The 16,106-nt window shown below is 40.3% G+C and overlaps 1 protein-coding gene and 1 non-coding gene across 6 annotated transcripts in view; both read right to left on the reverse strand.

The window, feature by feature from the left end:
• SEC24A (SEC24 homolog A, COPII coat complex component) overlaps nt 1-16,106 on the reverse strand; it is a 77,800-nt gene that overhangs the window by 10,213 nt on the left and 51,481 nt on the right. For 4 of the 5 annotated variants that reach the window (XM_039470459.2, XM_039470467.2, XM_039470453.2 and 1 more), the window contains 7 exons: nt 15,307-15,427; nt 14,372-14,530; nt 11,974-12,147; nt 10,716-10,826; nt 7,468-7,643; nt 3,107-3,244; nt 167-271 (listed from right to left, as the gene is read on the reverse strand). In XM_039470459.2, the coding sequence (XP_039326393.2) occupies nt 167-271; nt 3,107-3,244; nt 7,468-7,643; nt 10,716-10,826; nt 11,974-12,147; nt 14,372-14,530; nt 15,307-15,427 (984 nt within the window). The remainder of the gene's footprint in view (nt 1-166; nt 272-3,106; nt 3,245-7,467; nt 7,644-10,715; nt 10,827-11,973; nt 12,148-14,371; nt 14,531-15,306; nt 15,428-16,106) is intronic. The other variant, XM_074381470.1, reaches the window with a different exon arrangement.
• LOC120365611 (U6 spliceosomal RNA) lies at nt 2,690-2,796 on the reverse strand. Its single transcript, XR_005580508.2, has one exon. It is a non-coding gene; the product is annotated as a U6 spliceosomal RNA (small nuclear RNA).

Here is a 16,106-nt window from a genome sequence, read left to right on the forward strand (position 1 = left end):
TCATATAAGCGATGACTTACACATCATTAATTAGTGTATATGACTGTACACAGGTTAACGTATGAAATCAGTTCAGGAAGATAGATATTAAAGGAAATGAAACCAAATGCTAAATTAAAACAGTACAGTAGTTTGCAGTGAGGGCAGGATAAGTCAAACTACTTACCGAGCCTGCATCCATGAGGAAAGCTCCATCTCTGCTCAGCTTCTCTACTGAAAGCTGAAGAACGGGGGGCTGAGGTATGGTTCTATCATTGATGTTGAGTGCTCCCTGAGGAATTAAGAGTAAAGGTTTTAATTATAGGAAATAAGGAGTCACAGTTAAACAACAACAAAAAATTCAATGAATGTTTCCTCTAAGAGTTTGGGCCTTGCTTAGGTAAATCACAATTATTCATATTTAAGCATAAAGAAGATGATGACAGTTACAGTTAGTTATCACTTATATAACCAAGCCATTGTGACTCCCAGTAAAGCCAAATTAACTTCTGATCTTGCTTTTTTTTTCTTTGAGATGGAGTTTTGCTCTTGTTGGCCCAGATCTCGGCTCACTGCAACCTCCACCTCCCGGGTTCAAGGGATTCTCCTGCCTCAGTCTCCTGAGTAGCTAGGATTACAGGTTTGCGCCACCATGAGTGGCTATTTTTTTTGTATTTTTAGTAGAGAAGGGGTTTCACCATGTTGGCCAGGCTGGTCTTGAACTCCTGACTTCAGGTGATCCACCTGCCTTGGCCTCCCAAAGTGCTGGGATTACAGGCGTGATCCACCATGCCTGGCCATTAACTTCTGATCCTAACCCTTGTTTTAAAAAAGAATGCAATAGGCCAGGCATGGTGGCTCATGCTTATAATCCCAGCACTTTGGGAAGCCAAGGTGAGTGGATCACTTGAGGTCAGGAATTCAAGACCAGCCTGACCAACATGGTGAAACCCCATCTCTACTAAAAATACAAAATTATTCGGACATGGTAGCACACGCCTATAATCTCAGCTACTTGGGAGACTGAGGCAGGAGAATCGCTTGAATCCAGGAGGCGGAGGATGCAGTGAGCTGAGATTGCGCCATTGCACTCTAGCCTGGGCAATGTGAGCAAAACTCCGTCTCAAAAAAAAGAAAAAAAAAGTTACCTCAAATTTCACAGGCAATTTTCCTTTATATTTGCAAGGTATCTTAAATTTTTTTTTTTTCTTTTGAGACGGAGTTTCGCTCTTGTTACCCAGGCTAGAGTGCAATGGCGCGATCTCGGCTCACCGCAACCTCCGCCTCCTGGTATCAAACAATGCTCCTGCCTCAGGCTCCTGAGTAGCTGGTATTACAGGCACGCACCACCATGCCCAGCTAATTTTTTATATTTTTAGTAGAGACGGGGTTTCACCATGTTCACCAGGATCGTCTTGATCTCTTGACCTCGTGATCCACCTGCCTTGGCCTCCCAAAATGCTAGGATTACAGGATTGAGCCACCGCGCCCGGCCTTTTTTTTTTTTTGAGATGGAGTCTCGCTCTGTCATCACTGAGGATGGAGTGCAGTGGCACAATCTTGGCTCAGTGCAACCTCTAACTCCTGGGTCCCAGTGATTCTCCTGCCTCAGCCTCCCAAGTAGCTGGGATTACACGTGTGCACCACCATGCCTAGCTAATTTTTCTATTTTTAGTAGAGATGGGGTTTTGCCATGTTGGCCAGGCTGGTCTCTTAACTCAGCCTCAGGTGATCCACCTGCCTCAGCCTCCCACAGTGCTGGGATTACAGGTGTGAGCCACCTCGCACATCCTGTATCTTAAATTCTTTACATTTTGAAAGGTTTTTAACCAGAGCATTACTTCCAAAATATGTATCTTAACTTGATCACAGTTTTAGAAGCATTTTGATTTAACATTTTCATTCTTGTGACTTTAATTCTGGTAAATTTCTACCAAAGGAAAACAATGTTGCAACTTAGATAAATATTTTTTCTTTAATTCAAGGACACTATTACACTGAACTGGGTGTTCAGATGTAACTTCACGCTCAGATCTAGATGTACTTTTGTTCCAGTCTAGAATGATTTCTATAACAAAAAACCCCTATTCTCCACAGAAAAGATATTTTAAGAATACACTGAAAACTTTTTTTTTTTTTTGAGACAGAGTTTCGCTCTTGTTACCCAGGCTGGAGTGCAATGGCGCGATCTCGGCTCACCGCAACCTCCGCCTCCTGGGTTCAGGCAATTCTCCTGCCTTAGCCTCCCGAGTAGCTGGGACTACAGGCACGCACCACCATGCCCAGCTAATTTTTGTATTTTTAGTAGAGACGGGGTTTCACCTTGTTGACCAGGATGGTCTCAATCTCTTGACCTCGTGATCCACCCGCCTCGGCCTCCCAAAGTGCTGGGATTACAGGCGAGAGCCACCGCGCCTGGCCTTTTTTTTTTTTTTTAATATACTTTAAGTTCTGGAATATATGTGCAGAACATGCAGGTTTGTTACATAGGTATACATGTGCCATGGTGGTTTGCTGCATCCATTCACCTGTCATCTGGGTTTTAAGCCCTACATGCATTAGGTATTTGTGCTAATGCTCTCCCCCCGCTTGGCCCCCCAACCCCTGACAGATGCCAGTGTATGTGATGTTCCCTTCTTTGTGTCCATGTGTTCTCATTGTTCAACTCCTGCTTGTGAGTGAGAACATTCAGTGTTTGGTTTTCTGTTCCTAAAATATGGAACTTTTCACAAATGTGTATGTCATCCTTGCATGGGGGCCATGCTAATCTTCTCTGTATTGTTCCAATTTTAGTATATGTGCCGCCAAAGTGAGCACAAATATACCCAGAACTTTTTAAATGTCAGTTGTTAAAAGATCAATTTGTTTAAATAAATAAATAAGTTGCTCTGGTCAATTTGACAGTCTTCCCATTTCTTAGATCTGCTCTACAGACGGTATTTTAGGAGACTTACTGGCACTATTTTTAGGAGTTTTCCTATACTAAAATTTCTTTAGTCTTAACAAGAAAACAAAAACAAAAGATAAAGCCTTAAATAATAAACAAACCCTTCCTCATTTCTGTACTTGACTATGATTAGGCTTACTAATCTTCAAGTAAAAGCCACAAAAAAGCAATCCATCTTACCTCATCTGAGAGATTGTCAACTCTATACAAATTGGGATGAGTTGTGAGCATAAGGTAAACCAAGGGCTGATTTTTCACTTGACACATTGCAAAAATGCGTTCATCTAGACGTGCATTCGTCCCAGTCTGGAATGATTTCTGTAACAGAAAACCCCCATTGACCCACAAAAAAACTGTATTTTTAAAATAATCATTGAGAACTTTTAAAATGCCAGTTGTTAAAAGAATATTTTTTTAAGTATCTTTTTTTAAGAAGTCACACACATCTATTAAAATGTAGCCACAGCCCACCTAAAAAATCTTGTGAAATTAACCAACTGACCATAGCAAAGTTATTTGATCTCCCTGGTGTCTGTTTCCTAGTTGATAAAATAGATCTAAACACTTTATCTACCATGTAATGATGGTGATGTAACAATCCAAGCAATACCATAGGAAGGATGAAGTTATACTGCAGATGACAAAGTAAAGGCATATATGAATGACCAAAAAGATATTTATTAAGTCAGTGGTCCTTTTTGGCACAAGGGACTGGTTTTGTGAAAGTCAATTTTTCCACAGACTAAGGGGGACGTGGCAGAGGATGATTTTGAAATGAAAGTGTTCCACCTGATATCATCAGGCATTAGATTCTCATAAGGAGTATGCAACTCAGATTTCTCGCATGTGCACTTCACAATGTGATTGGAGCTATGAGAATCTAATGCTGCCGCTTATCTGCCAGGAGGCAGAGCTCAGGCAGTAAAACTCCCTCGCCCACCAGTCACCTCCTGTCGTGGGGCTCGGTTCCTAACAAGCCACCCACTGGTACTGGTCTGTGGCCCAGGGGATGTGCAGTGAGAACCCTGCACTAAGAGTTCTATAAGTGCTGGGTGATGATTAATGGCGGCTGTCATTGACCCACCATATAAACAATTTAACAAAGAATACTAATTAACAAGAAAAAATAATAGTACTACAAATGAGGACAGGTTCTTAGTAAAATTTGTAAGTAAATATGATATTTAACTTATTATTTTCTTTACACAGATAAAAATGCAGAAGAATAAAGTTATGGGTGAGATTTGAAGTATTCCAATTGATGGAAAGGAGGTAGAGAGAAAATAATAATGAAATTATGTATTAAAACAAGTACACTGACTATATATAAAGGAAGATTATAAAAGCTCTTAAGATTTTAATGTTAGAAGGAAAGTTCCATCTATTCATTTAAATATATATTTCCTGAGTGTCTATTATATATTAGGAACTGTTCTAACTGCTAGGACAAAAAAGTGAATGAAGAAAAAAAAAATCCTTGTCCTCATGGAACTTACATCCTATTAAGGGAAGAATAAAAAATAAGCAAAAAAATATGTGGTATGTCAATGATAAACGCCACAGGAAAAATACAGGAGGTAAAAGTGATTAAAGGTGTCAGAATGGTGTGGGATGGGGTGAGATTAGAGTGTTGCATATTAAATGAGGAAGATCAGAGAATGTGGGCTTTAGAAAAAAGCATTTCAAGAAAGGCCTGAAGGAGAAAGAAGAGCGCAGATTTTTAAATGTTAAAATTTAAATACTTATGTAATCTGTGTACTTATATTCAGAAATTGAAATAGATAATTTGAGTTAAAGAAGTGAGAACTAGAGGCTGGGTGCAGTGGCTCAGGCCTGTAATCCCAGCCGAAGGGCGTTGATCACAAAGTCAGGAGTTCCAGACCAGCCTGGCCATCACAGTGAAACCCCTGTCTCTACTGAAAATACAAAAAATTAGCCATTCGTGGTGGCAGGTGTATCAAAGGAAGATCAAGGGCCAGGCGCGGTGGCTAAAGGCTATAATCCCCACACTTTTGAGGCCGAGGTGGATGGATCACCTGAGGTTGAGTGTTCAAAACCAGCCTGACCAATATGGTGAAACCCTGTCTCTAATGAAAATACAAAAATCAGCCGGGCTGTGGTGGTGCACACCTATAATCCCGGCTACTTAGGAGGTTGAGTGGGGAGAACAGCCTGAACCCAGGAGGCAGAGGTTGCAGTGAGCTGAGATCTTGTCACTGCACTCCAGCCTGGGCGACAGAGGGAGACCCTGTCTCAAAAAAGAAGATTAAGAAGTGTAATGTTGGCCGGGCACGGTGGCTCATGCCTGTAATCCCAGCACTCTGGGAGGCCGAGACAGGTGGATAACGAAGTCAAGAGATCGAGACCATCCTGGTCAACATGGTGAAACCCCGTCTCTACTAAAAATACAAAAAATTAGCTGGGCATGGTGACGCTTGCCTGTAATCCCAGCTACTCAGGAGGCTGACGCAGAAGATTTGCCTGAACCCAGGAGGCAGAGGTTGCGGTGAGCCGAGATCGCACCATTGCACTCCAGCCTGGGTAACAAGAGCAAAAACTCCGTCTCAAAAAAATAAAAAATAAAAAATAAGTGTAATGTTGGCTGGGTGTGGTGGCTCAAGCCTGTAAACCTAGCGCTTTGGGAAGCCAAGGGGGGCAAATCACCTGAGATCAGGAGTTTGAGACCAGCCTGACCAACATGATGAAACCCTATCTCTACTAAAAACACAAAATTAGCTGGACGTGGTGGCACACACTTGTAATCCCAGCTACTCGGGAGGCTGAAGCAGGAGAATCACTTGAACCCTGGAGGCGGAGGTTGCAGTGAGCCAAGATTGGGCCACTATACTCCAGCCTGGGCGACAGAGCCAGAGCGAGACTCTCTCAAAAAAAAGAGGTACAATGTTGCTGAAATTCTGTAGGGAACAGGAAAGAGGGAAAAAAAAAAAAAAAAAAAATCACATGTATGCTCTTCTTTTTTTTTTTTTTTTTTTAAGTTAACTTTAACATTTTGTTGGTGAAAAATTTTAATTGTACAGCCGGGCGCGGTGGCTCAAGCCTGTAATCCCAGCACTTTGGGAGGCCGAGGCAGGTGGATCACAAGGTCGAGAGATCGAGACCATCCTGGTCAACATGGTGAAACCCCGTCTCAACTAAAAATACAAAAAAAACTAGCTGGGCATGGTGGCGCGTGCCTGTAATCCCAGCTACTTAGGAGGCTAAGGCAGGAGAATTGCCTGAACCCAGGAGGCGGAGGTTGCGGTGAGCCGAGATCGCGCCATTGCACTCCAGCCTGGGTAACAAGAGCGAAACTCCGTCTCAAAAAAAAAAAAAAAAAAGAAAAGAAAAATTTTAATTGTATATATTTATTAGGTACAAAGGGATGCTACGATATAGGATACAATGTGGAATGATTTAATGAAGCTAAGTAACATATCCATGATCTCCAGTAGTTACATTTATTCCTCCTGCCTAACTAAAACACTGTACCTTTTGTTCAATATCGCCGAATTCCTTCCGTACCACTCAGCCTCTAGCAACCCCCATTCTGCTTTCTGCTTCTGTGTGTTTGATTTTTTAGCTTTCACATGTGAGAACATGCAATGCATGTGTGCCTTCTTGCACCAGCAATATAATATACAAATCATGTTCTGGAAAACTGATTATCAGTTGAATTTTTTATAATGTCACTGAATGCTTAGAGAAGCATCTTTTTTTTTTTTTTTTTTTTTTGAGATGGAATCTCTTTCTGTTGCCTAGGCTAGAGCGCAGTGGCGCGATCTTGGCTCACTACAATCTCCATTTCCTGGGCTCAACTGATTCTCCCGTTTCAACCTACTGAGTAGCTAGGACTACAGGTAGGTGCCACCATACCTGGCTAATTTTTGTATTTTTAGTAGAGAAGGAGTTTCATCATATTGGTCTGGCTGCTCTTGAACTCCAGACCTCATGATTTGCCTGCCTCAATCTCCCAAAGTGCTGACATTACAGGCATGAGCCACTGCACCCAGCCAGAGAAGCATCTTATAAACAAGGAACTTGCTCTGAACCGTTATTTGGAAGTTTCTTTGGTTATAAAACTTTTCAAAGTTCAAATAAGAGGCAAGACCCCTGTCCTCAGAAATTTAACCAGCATAAAGTTATGTATACAATGTTTAGGGATTCATAGGATAAAAATTTTGCCTTTTGATGTTTCCACTGTGTTCGTTTCTTTTGTTTTGTTTTGAGAGAGTCTGACTCTGTCACCCAAACTGGAGTACAGTGGTGCGATATGTGCTCACTATAATCCCCGCCTCCTGGACTCAACCATCCTCCCACTTCAGCCTCCCAAGTAACTGGGACTACAGGCGTGCATCACCATACCTGGCTAGTTTTTTTTGTATCTTTTGTAGAGATGGGGTTTCACCATGATGGCCAGTCTGGTCTCAAATGCATGGACTCAAGCAAGCCACCCATGTCAGCCACCCAAAGTGCCCATATTGCAGGTGTAGGCCACAGTTTCTGGCCATCATTGTGTTAGTTTCTGTATCTGTTTTTCTTACCTGTTTAAGGAGAGCCAACACAAAAAGTGGGAAAAGCCGCAAAGAAAAAGGAACCATCAATCCAGGCTGCTGGTTACTTAAGACTGAAGAACGGTAAGCAGACAGGGAGTCAATGACTGCATTCACTAGAGCATCCCGAGCGTCACTCAGACTGGCAGTCATGGATCTGTCAACAGCTAAGTGAGGTGAAGGTAAGGACAAAAGAGAAATATGACAGAAGTTTAGCTACTCCACTGTTAAGGATAGACGAGTGTCTTTCTCCAATTTACTACATACACAAACAAGACGAAACACAGTAGCTAAAAACATGCTCTGGAGAATTGAGCCAACCTCTTTTGAAATGCTGCTCTGCTATTTCCTAGCTGTATAATGATTTGGCAAGTAACTTAACCTTTCTGAGCCTCAGTTATGCTATTGATTGTAACCCAACATTTTATATCCCATTGAGAAAGAAAAATATTGCAATTAAACATATAATGCTTTCCTGTTTCCTAAAATACACAGAGTCTCGAAACAGAGTTCTTTTGACATTTTTATTTTAATTAATAAAAAAAATTTTTTTGGCCAGGCGCGGGGGCTCACACCTGTAATCCCAGCGCTTTGCAAGGCCGAGGCAGGCTGATCATGAGGTCAAGGGATCGAGACCATCCTGGTCAACATGGTGAAACCCCATCTCTACTAAAAATACAAAAAATTAGCTGGGTGTGGTGGCACGTGCCTGTAATCCCAGCTACTTGGGAGGCTGAGGCAGAATTGCTTGAACCCAGGAGGCGGAGACTGTGGTGAGCCGAGAATGCGTCACTGCACTCCAGCCTGGGCAAAAAGAGTGAAACTATGTCTCAAAAAAAAAAAAAAAAAATTTTTTTTTTTTACAGTCTCCCTATGTTGCCCAGGCTGATCTCAAACTCATGGCCTCAAGCATCTTCCTGCCTCAGCCTCCCAAAGTGCTGGGATTATAGGCATAAACCACCATGACCAGCCCAGAGTTTTTATTTTATATTTACAGAAAGCGCTCTTAGAGATATTTACTTATTTCTTTATTTATTTAGAGATGGAGTTTCACTCTATTGCCCAGGTTGGGGTGCAGTGGTGTGATCTTGGCTGCATCTTCTGCCTCTTGGGTTCAAGCAATTCTTCTGTCTCAGCTTTCCAAGTAGCTGGGACTACAGACACGTGTCACATCCAACTAATTGTGTGTGTGTGTGTGTGTGTGTGTGTGTGTGTGTGTGTGTGTGTGTATTTTTAGTAGAGATAGGGTTTCTCCATATTGGCTGGGCTAGTCTTGAACTCCTGGCTTCAAATGATCCAACCACCTTGGCCTCCCAAAGTCCTAGGATTACAGGCATGAGGCACCATACCTGGTCTTTTTATTAGACAGATTTTCATCATTTGTCATAGCACTCTGTTTATACGCATTTCTGCAGAAAATTTTTTTCAATATTTAAAAAAAAGCATAATTGTTTTGAAGATTTCTCAAACTTTAAACACCATCCATGTGGTACTAAAAATACATTCAATATGGTAGCAGAAAGAATACTTACAAAGTTGTGACAATTTATCACAAATCAACAAAACCCACCTAATAGTTATTGCTGCCAATAATAATAATCACAGTTATCAAACAATGTAACTTAAACAAATAAATAAAGTTAGTGATCTTCAAATTTCATAGGTCACAATCTTAAACATCTAATAACATAGAAGACTAAAGTGTGGGTGAATCCTTTACTAGGCTCCATGTAAAACATTTTTCCCAAATTCAAGAAAGTGGGTAACTATTCCTGATACAGTTAGATTTAAGTTTGAAGCAAATGGACCTACTGAAGCTGGGTATGGTGGCTCACGCCGATAATCCCAACAGTTTGGTACGCCAAAGCAGTACTGCTTGAGCCTAGGATTCAAGATCAGCCTGGGCAACACGGTGAGACTCTGTCTCTAAAACAAGTTTTTTTAAAGTTAGCCGGGTGTGGTGGTGTGGGCCTGTAGTCCCAGCTATTCATGAGGCTGAAGTGGGAGGATCCCTTGAGCGCAGGAGGTTAAGGCTACAGTGAGCTAGGACCACACCATCGCACTCTACCCTGGGTGACAGAGCAAGACTGTTTTCTAAAACAAAAGAAAGAAAATGGACCCACTGAAACCCTTCCCTCCAGTAGAAAGAGTGCAATAATCAACTTAATGCTATTAAGCTGTATGTATTTGAAAAGGGGAAAGACACCCCCACACACACAAAAAAAAAAAAAAAAAAAAAAAAAAGAAGGAAGGCAACTGTATCTGAGATGGAAATAAATAGGTAAAGATATCAGTAAGTTTTCTATTGGCTCACATGATTTGGCTGCAAACAAATCTGCGGGGGTAAACTGGTTTTCAAACCCCAATTCCATGACTCCAAGTCTAATGATCTTTACGGTATACTGCTTCTCTTGTAATCGGAGTTACAGAGCTCATAAAAAGACTATTAAATAGCACTAATATTCAACATTACATAAGACATAGTTAAGTTCAGTGTAGACAAACATATAGAGACAAAGTAGTTTAGTGGTTACTTAAGGCCAGTAAGGGAGGGAGGAAGGAGTGGGCAGTAACTGCTAATGAGCATGAGGTTCCTCTTGGGGCGATAGAAATGTTATAAAATTAGATTGTGGTGATAGCTGTACAACTCTGTAAAAACACTAAAACAAATTAGTATCAATTAAAATGGGTGAATTGGTATGGTATGTAATTATATCTCGATAAATTTGTTTAAACAAACAAACACACTGGCCGGGCGCGGTGGCTCAAGCCTGTAATCCCAGCACTTTGGGAGGCCGAGGCGGGTGGATCACGAGGTCGAGAGATCGAGACCATCCTGGTCAACATGGTGAAACCCCGTCTCTACTAAAAATACAAAAAGTTAGCTGGGCATGGTGGTGCGTGCCTGTAATCCCAGCTACTTAGGAGGCTGAGGCAGGAGAATTGCCTGAGCCCAGGAGGCGGAGGTTGCGGTGAGCCGAGATCGCGCCATTGCACTCCAGCCTGGGTAACAAGAGCGAAACTCCGTCTCAAAAAAACAAACAAACAAACAAACAAACAAAAAAGATAAGATTACCTGCAGCAGATCTTTTCATTCAAATAGTTACTTAGCAGGCACCTACCCAGGGGATCTAAAACATTCAAACTATAAAGCTAACTATTTAAAGGAAAACAAAACTCTTTGGACTTTGCTTAATGTTATTACTTGTAAAATATTTATAACAGATAACAACTCTTACCCATATTGGCCAATAACCCTGAAATTGCTTGAATATCAGCTCCAAGAAACACATCATTTAGAGTCGAAACTACTGGCAAACACAAAGTATGAACACGAATTCTTCTTTCACCTTTGGGGAAAAAGCACAAACGACAGTGAGGGGCAACTATATATAACAAAAGATTATGTTAAAGTCACTTGGAAAAATCACTTCTTAGCTGAGTGCAGTGGTGCACTCCTGTAGTCCCAACTACTCCAGAGGCAGAGTCAGGAGCTCAGGAGTTCAAATGCAGCCTGGGCAACACAGTGAGACTCCATCTCTTTAAAAAAAAAAAAAAAAAAAAAAAAAAGTCTTTGCATATATATGAAGAAAAATCACTTCTTTTCAATTTAAAACCAGGTAATGTAGTTATATACTAAGCAAAGATAATATTAAAAGTTTTATATTGGCCAGGTACGGTAACTCGCACCTGCAATCTCAGCACCCAGCACTTTGGGAGGCCAAGGTGGGAGGATCACCTGAGGTCAGGAGTTCAAGACAGGGCTGGGCAACATAGTAAGACCCTATCTCTATTAAAAACAAGTAAGTTCATAAATATTTATTTATTTATTTATTTATTTATTTTAAAGAAACAAGGTCTCATTCTGTTGCCCAGGCAGGAGTACAGTGACACAATCACAACTCACTATAACCTCAAACTCCTGGGCTCAAGCAATCCTCCCTATTTGGCCTCCAAGTAGCTAGGACTACCAGTCTGTGCCAGTATACTTAGTTAATAAAAAAAATTTTTTTTTTAAAGACAGTGTCTCACTAGGTTGTTCAGGCTGGTCTTGAACCCCTGGCTTCAAGCTATCTTCCCCAGTCAGCTTCCCTATATGCTAGGATTATAGGATACCACACCTGGCCCTACTTCTTCTTCTTCTTCTTTTTTAAACTATAAAATTCTTTTCATTTAGGTTATTACTAAATAAATAGGGATCATATTCAAACGACAATACACTGAATTTTTAAAAATATCTTTTTTGAACTTTTTAGTTGGTTTACTGCTTTTGGTAATAAATTTTATTTTTTATTATTTATTTATTTTTTTATTTTTATTTATTTATTTAAAAATTTTTATTACCAAGGCTACTCTGGGCAGTGTGCCCAGAGTAGCCTTGGTAATAAAAATTTTAAGTTAACACACATAAGACATGCTACATGTGTTTTATAGTCTGTTTTGACATTTGAAGTCCAGACAACACATGAACATTTAAAATCCAAACAAACAACTTACCCTTGCTGGATGTATACAAGAGCGCTGATTGAAAAGAAACCAACTGAGTGTCATTAAGACTCTCTTCCACTGACATCTGCACGGCATACCCAGCATCTGGGTTGACGTTAGGCAAAGACAGTAAGTCAGTCGACCTAACAAAGAAGTTCCCATGGAAAGTATGAATAGAAAGACCTAGAAGAAAAAAAGTTAACAAAATGGTTTTCATATACCTACATATTGATATTTATGTTTTATCTTAGTTATTTAACAGATTGGCAAAAAGTAAAGAAATTTAGATAATATACAGTACTTACTAAGGTTAAGGAGTAACAGATGACTTTTGAAATGAAGGTGGGGATACTAATTTTCAAAAACCATTTTTGGGCCAGGTGCCATGGCTCACGCCTGTAATTGCAGCACTTAAGAGGCCAAGGTGGATGGATCACTGAGGTCAGGAGTTCGAGACCAGCCTGGTCTAGAACTAAAAATACAAAAATTAGCCCAGTGTGGTGGTGGGTGCTTGTAATCCCAACTACTCAGGAGTCTGAGGCAGGAGAATCGCTTGAACCCAGAGGTGGAGGTTGCAGTGAGCCAAGATCTCACCACTGCACTCCAGCTTAGGTGACAAAGCAAGACTCTGCATCAAAAAAAAAAAAAAAAAAAAAAAAAAAAAAAGTCGGAGCATAATTTCATGATCTATCAAAATTCTAGATACTTATTTTGACTTTAGCAATCACATATCAAAGAATGTATCCTACAGATATACTCATTTAAGTGCCAAATTTAGACATGCAAAAAAATTTGAAGTAGACTGGTGTGTGACAGCAAAAAATAAAAATTCAGAAATGCCTTCAATGGGTAACAGTAGAAAAAGTATGCCAGGTATGGTGGCTCAATCATGCCTGTAATGCCAGCACTTTGGAAGGCTGACGCAGGTAGATCACTTGAGGTCAGGAGTTTGAGACCAGCCTGGCCAACATGGTGAAATCCTGTGTCTACTAAAATACGAAAATTAGCCGGACACGGTGGTGGGCACCTGTAATCCCAGCTACCTGGGAGGCTTAGGCAGGAAAATCGCTCAAATCCAGGAGGTGGAGGTTGTAGTAAGCTGAGATCATTTGACTTCGCTCCAGGCTGGACGATAGAGCGAGACTTGGTTTCAAAAAAAAAGAAACTAAACTGTCATTTGTCCAATCTGCTGAATACCAAGTAGAATAGGTAGAAGTTTAAATGAATGTGATGGATATGGATTTATATGATCTAAAATTAATGAATCTTGAAGGTTTATTGAACAAAAATATATACAGTATTCACTTATGTGAATAGATAATATGATATGTTTTCCATGGAGATGTACCTAAGTATGTAAATGTGCAGGAAATTCTGATATATACCAAGTGATACATACCATTTTGAAGAGTAAATTTGAATACATACCATTTTTACTATGTAAAAGTGAAGTGAAAGTATATGTGTCACATACATACTCAAGCTGATACAGGAAGATTTTAGCTTTACCAAAAATGTTTTTATTTTATTTTATTTTAATTTTATATATATATAGATATATATATTTTTTTTGAGATGGAGTTTCGCTCTTGTTACCCAGGCTGGAGTGCAATGGTGCGATCTCGGCTCACTGCAACCTCCGCCTCTTGGGTTCAGGCAATTCTCCTGCCTCAGCCTCCTGAGTAGCTGGGATTACAGGCACGCGCCACCATGCCCAGCTAATTTTTTGTGTTTTTGGTAGAGATGGGGTTTCACCATGTTGACCAGGATGGTCTGGATCTCTTGACCTCGTGATTCACGCACCTCGGCCTCCCAAAGTGCTGGGATTACAGGCGTGAGCCACCGCGCCCAGCCCCAAGTCTATTTTTTTTTAAAGACAGGGTCTCATTGTTGCCCAGGCTGGAGTGCAGTGATGTGATCTTTGCTCACTGCAACCTCTGCTTCCCAGGCCCAAGCAATCCTCCCACTTCAGCTTCCTAAGAAACTGGGACTACAGATGTGCACCACCATGCTAAGTTAAATTTTTGTATTTTTTGTAGACATATTGCTTTGCAATGTCGTCCAGGCCGGTCTCTAATTCCTGGGCTCAAGCGATCCACCAAAGTTCTGGAATTACAGGCATGAGTGACTATGCCCAGCTAGAAATAAGGACTTTTGAAAAAACTGAAATAATTCACGCACCATAAAATTCTCCATTTAAAAATATACAAGTCAGTGCTTTTGAGTATATTCTCAATAGGCCCCCCCACCTTTTTTGGTTACAGTGCTTCTTCTTTCCTCTTAATTGCACATTCCAGAGTCAGTGAAGTATCTCAGAAGGGCAAATCTTTTAAGACTAGATAAAAACACATATTTACTGGTACCAAAAATATTATTCACTCCTATGTAAAAAAATACGTATTCCTACCTTTGGTGCACCGAATCCTCATGACTGCTTCAAAGCCAATCTTCCGAGTAAGGTATCTCTGTAGTTCTTTCTGTAATTTCTGTACTTGGACTGGGTTGTGCTGATGATGGTAAGAGGGATAGTAATAGACACTACCTGCTGAATACCGAGAAATACAACCTGGAAGAGAAAACATTTTTTTTTTTTTTTTTTTTTTTGTAGAGACGGGGTTTCACCATTTTGACCAGGACGGTCTCGATCTCTTGACCTGGTGATCCACCCGCCTTGGCCTCCCAAAGTGCTGGGATTATAGGTGTGAGCCACCGCGCCCGGCCATAGAAAACATATTGCTTTAAAATGTGCCATTAACTACTTCTACTACACCAAAGTAACTGCAGACATTGGAATCCATCTTTCTTTAACTTTCCAAGCTAAACTACTGTCAGGAAGGATATTTCATTTCATTTTTATAAGACAGAGTCTCATTCTGTCACCCAGGTTGGAGTGCAGTAGTGATACCATAGCTCACTGCAGCCTTGACCTCCCAGGTCAAGCACTCTTCCCACCTCAGGCTTCCGAATAGTTAGGACCACACGTGTGTGCCACCATGCCTGGCTAGTTTTTTATTTTTTAAAAAAATTGTAAATATAGGGTCTTCCTATGTTGACCAGATTGGTCTCAAACTCCTGGCCTCAAGTAATGCTCCTGCGTAGGCCTCACAAATTGTTGGGATTACAGGCATGAGCCATCGTACCCAGCCTGCATTCCTTTAAAAATTTCTCTATTATTAAATGTTTAGACTAGAAGACTATAAGGTTTTTAATAGACTAAACTGACTGATTAATTCTCCCAAAGGCATAAAAATTATTTAACTTTATCCTGTATTCAGAACACTAACATGTAAGTACAATTTTGATATTCATTTAACAGAAAAAAAATCATTAGGAAGAACTTACCCAGAGAAGCCAAATCAGAATACTGTCCACTAAGAAGGAATAAGTCAACAGCTACTTGCTGACCAGAACAGTCCAAGGCTAATTTCTTATAGAAGTCAGTGGATGGTGTCAGGTGTATATCCTATTTATAATAAATTACAAGGAGACATTTTAAAAAATCATTACATTGTCATAAAATTTAAATACACATCTACATATATCATGATGTTAACAACAATTGTAGTTATTTCTGGGCATTCTGCAAAGTCCTTTTCCTTTGTGGTACTATTTGATTTTTCATTAAGAAGCAAGTACTGCTTAGGAATTTTCTGTAAGTTCTGGCCAGGGATGGTGGCTCACACCTGTAATCCTAGCACTTTGGGAAGCCGAGGTGGGTGGACTGCTTGAGCCCAGGAGTTTGAGACCATCCTGGGTAACATGGCTCTATTTATTTAAAAAATATATAAATTTTTAAATTTTTATTTATTAAAAAATATAAATATACATAAAAATATTCTGTAAGTTTTCTTGCTTTACTTTTAAAAAGAAATACATCTACTATAACAATTTCATAATTGGCAAAGATTTTATTGTAACTAAAATCTACTCAATGTTCAGTATGCTGGCAACTGTTCTAAACAATTCATAAGTAATACTTATTTAGTCTTTTCAAATACCCTAAGAGGTAAGTGCTATCATTATTTTCTTTTTTTTTTTTGAGACAGAGTCTCACTCTGTCACCCAGGCTGGAGTGCAGTGATGCGATCTCAGCTCACTGCAACCTCCTACTTCCAGATTCAAGCAATTCTCATGCCTCAGCC

This window comes from Saimiri boliviensis, chromosome 1, assembly GCF_048565385.1.
Source record: "Saimiri boliviensis isolate mSaiBol1 chromosome 1, mSaiBol1.pri, whole genome shotgun sequence".
NCBI lineage: Eukaryota > Metazoa > Chordata > Mammalia > Primates > Cebidae > Saimiri > Saimiri boliviensis.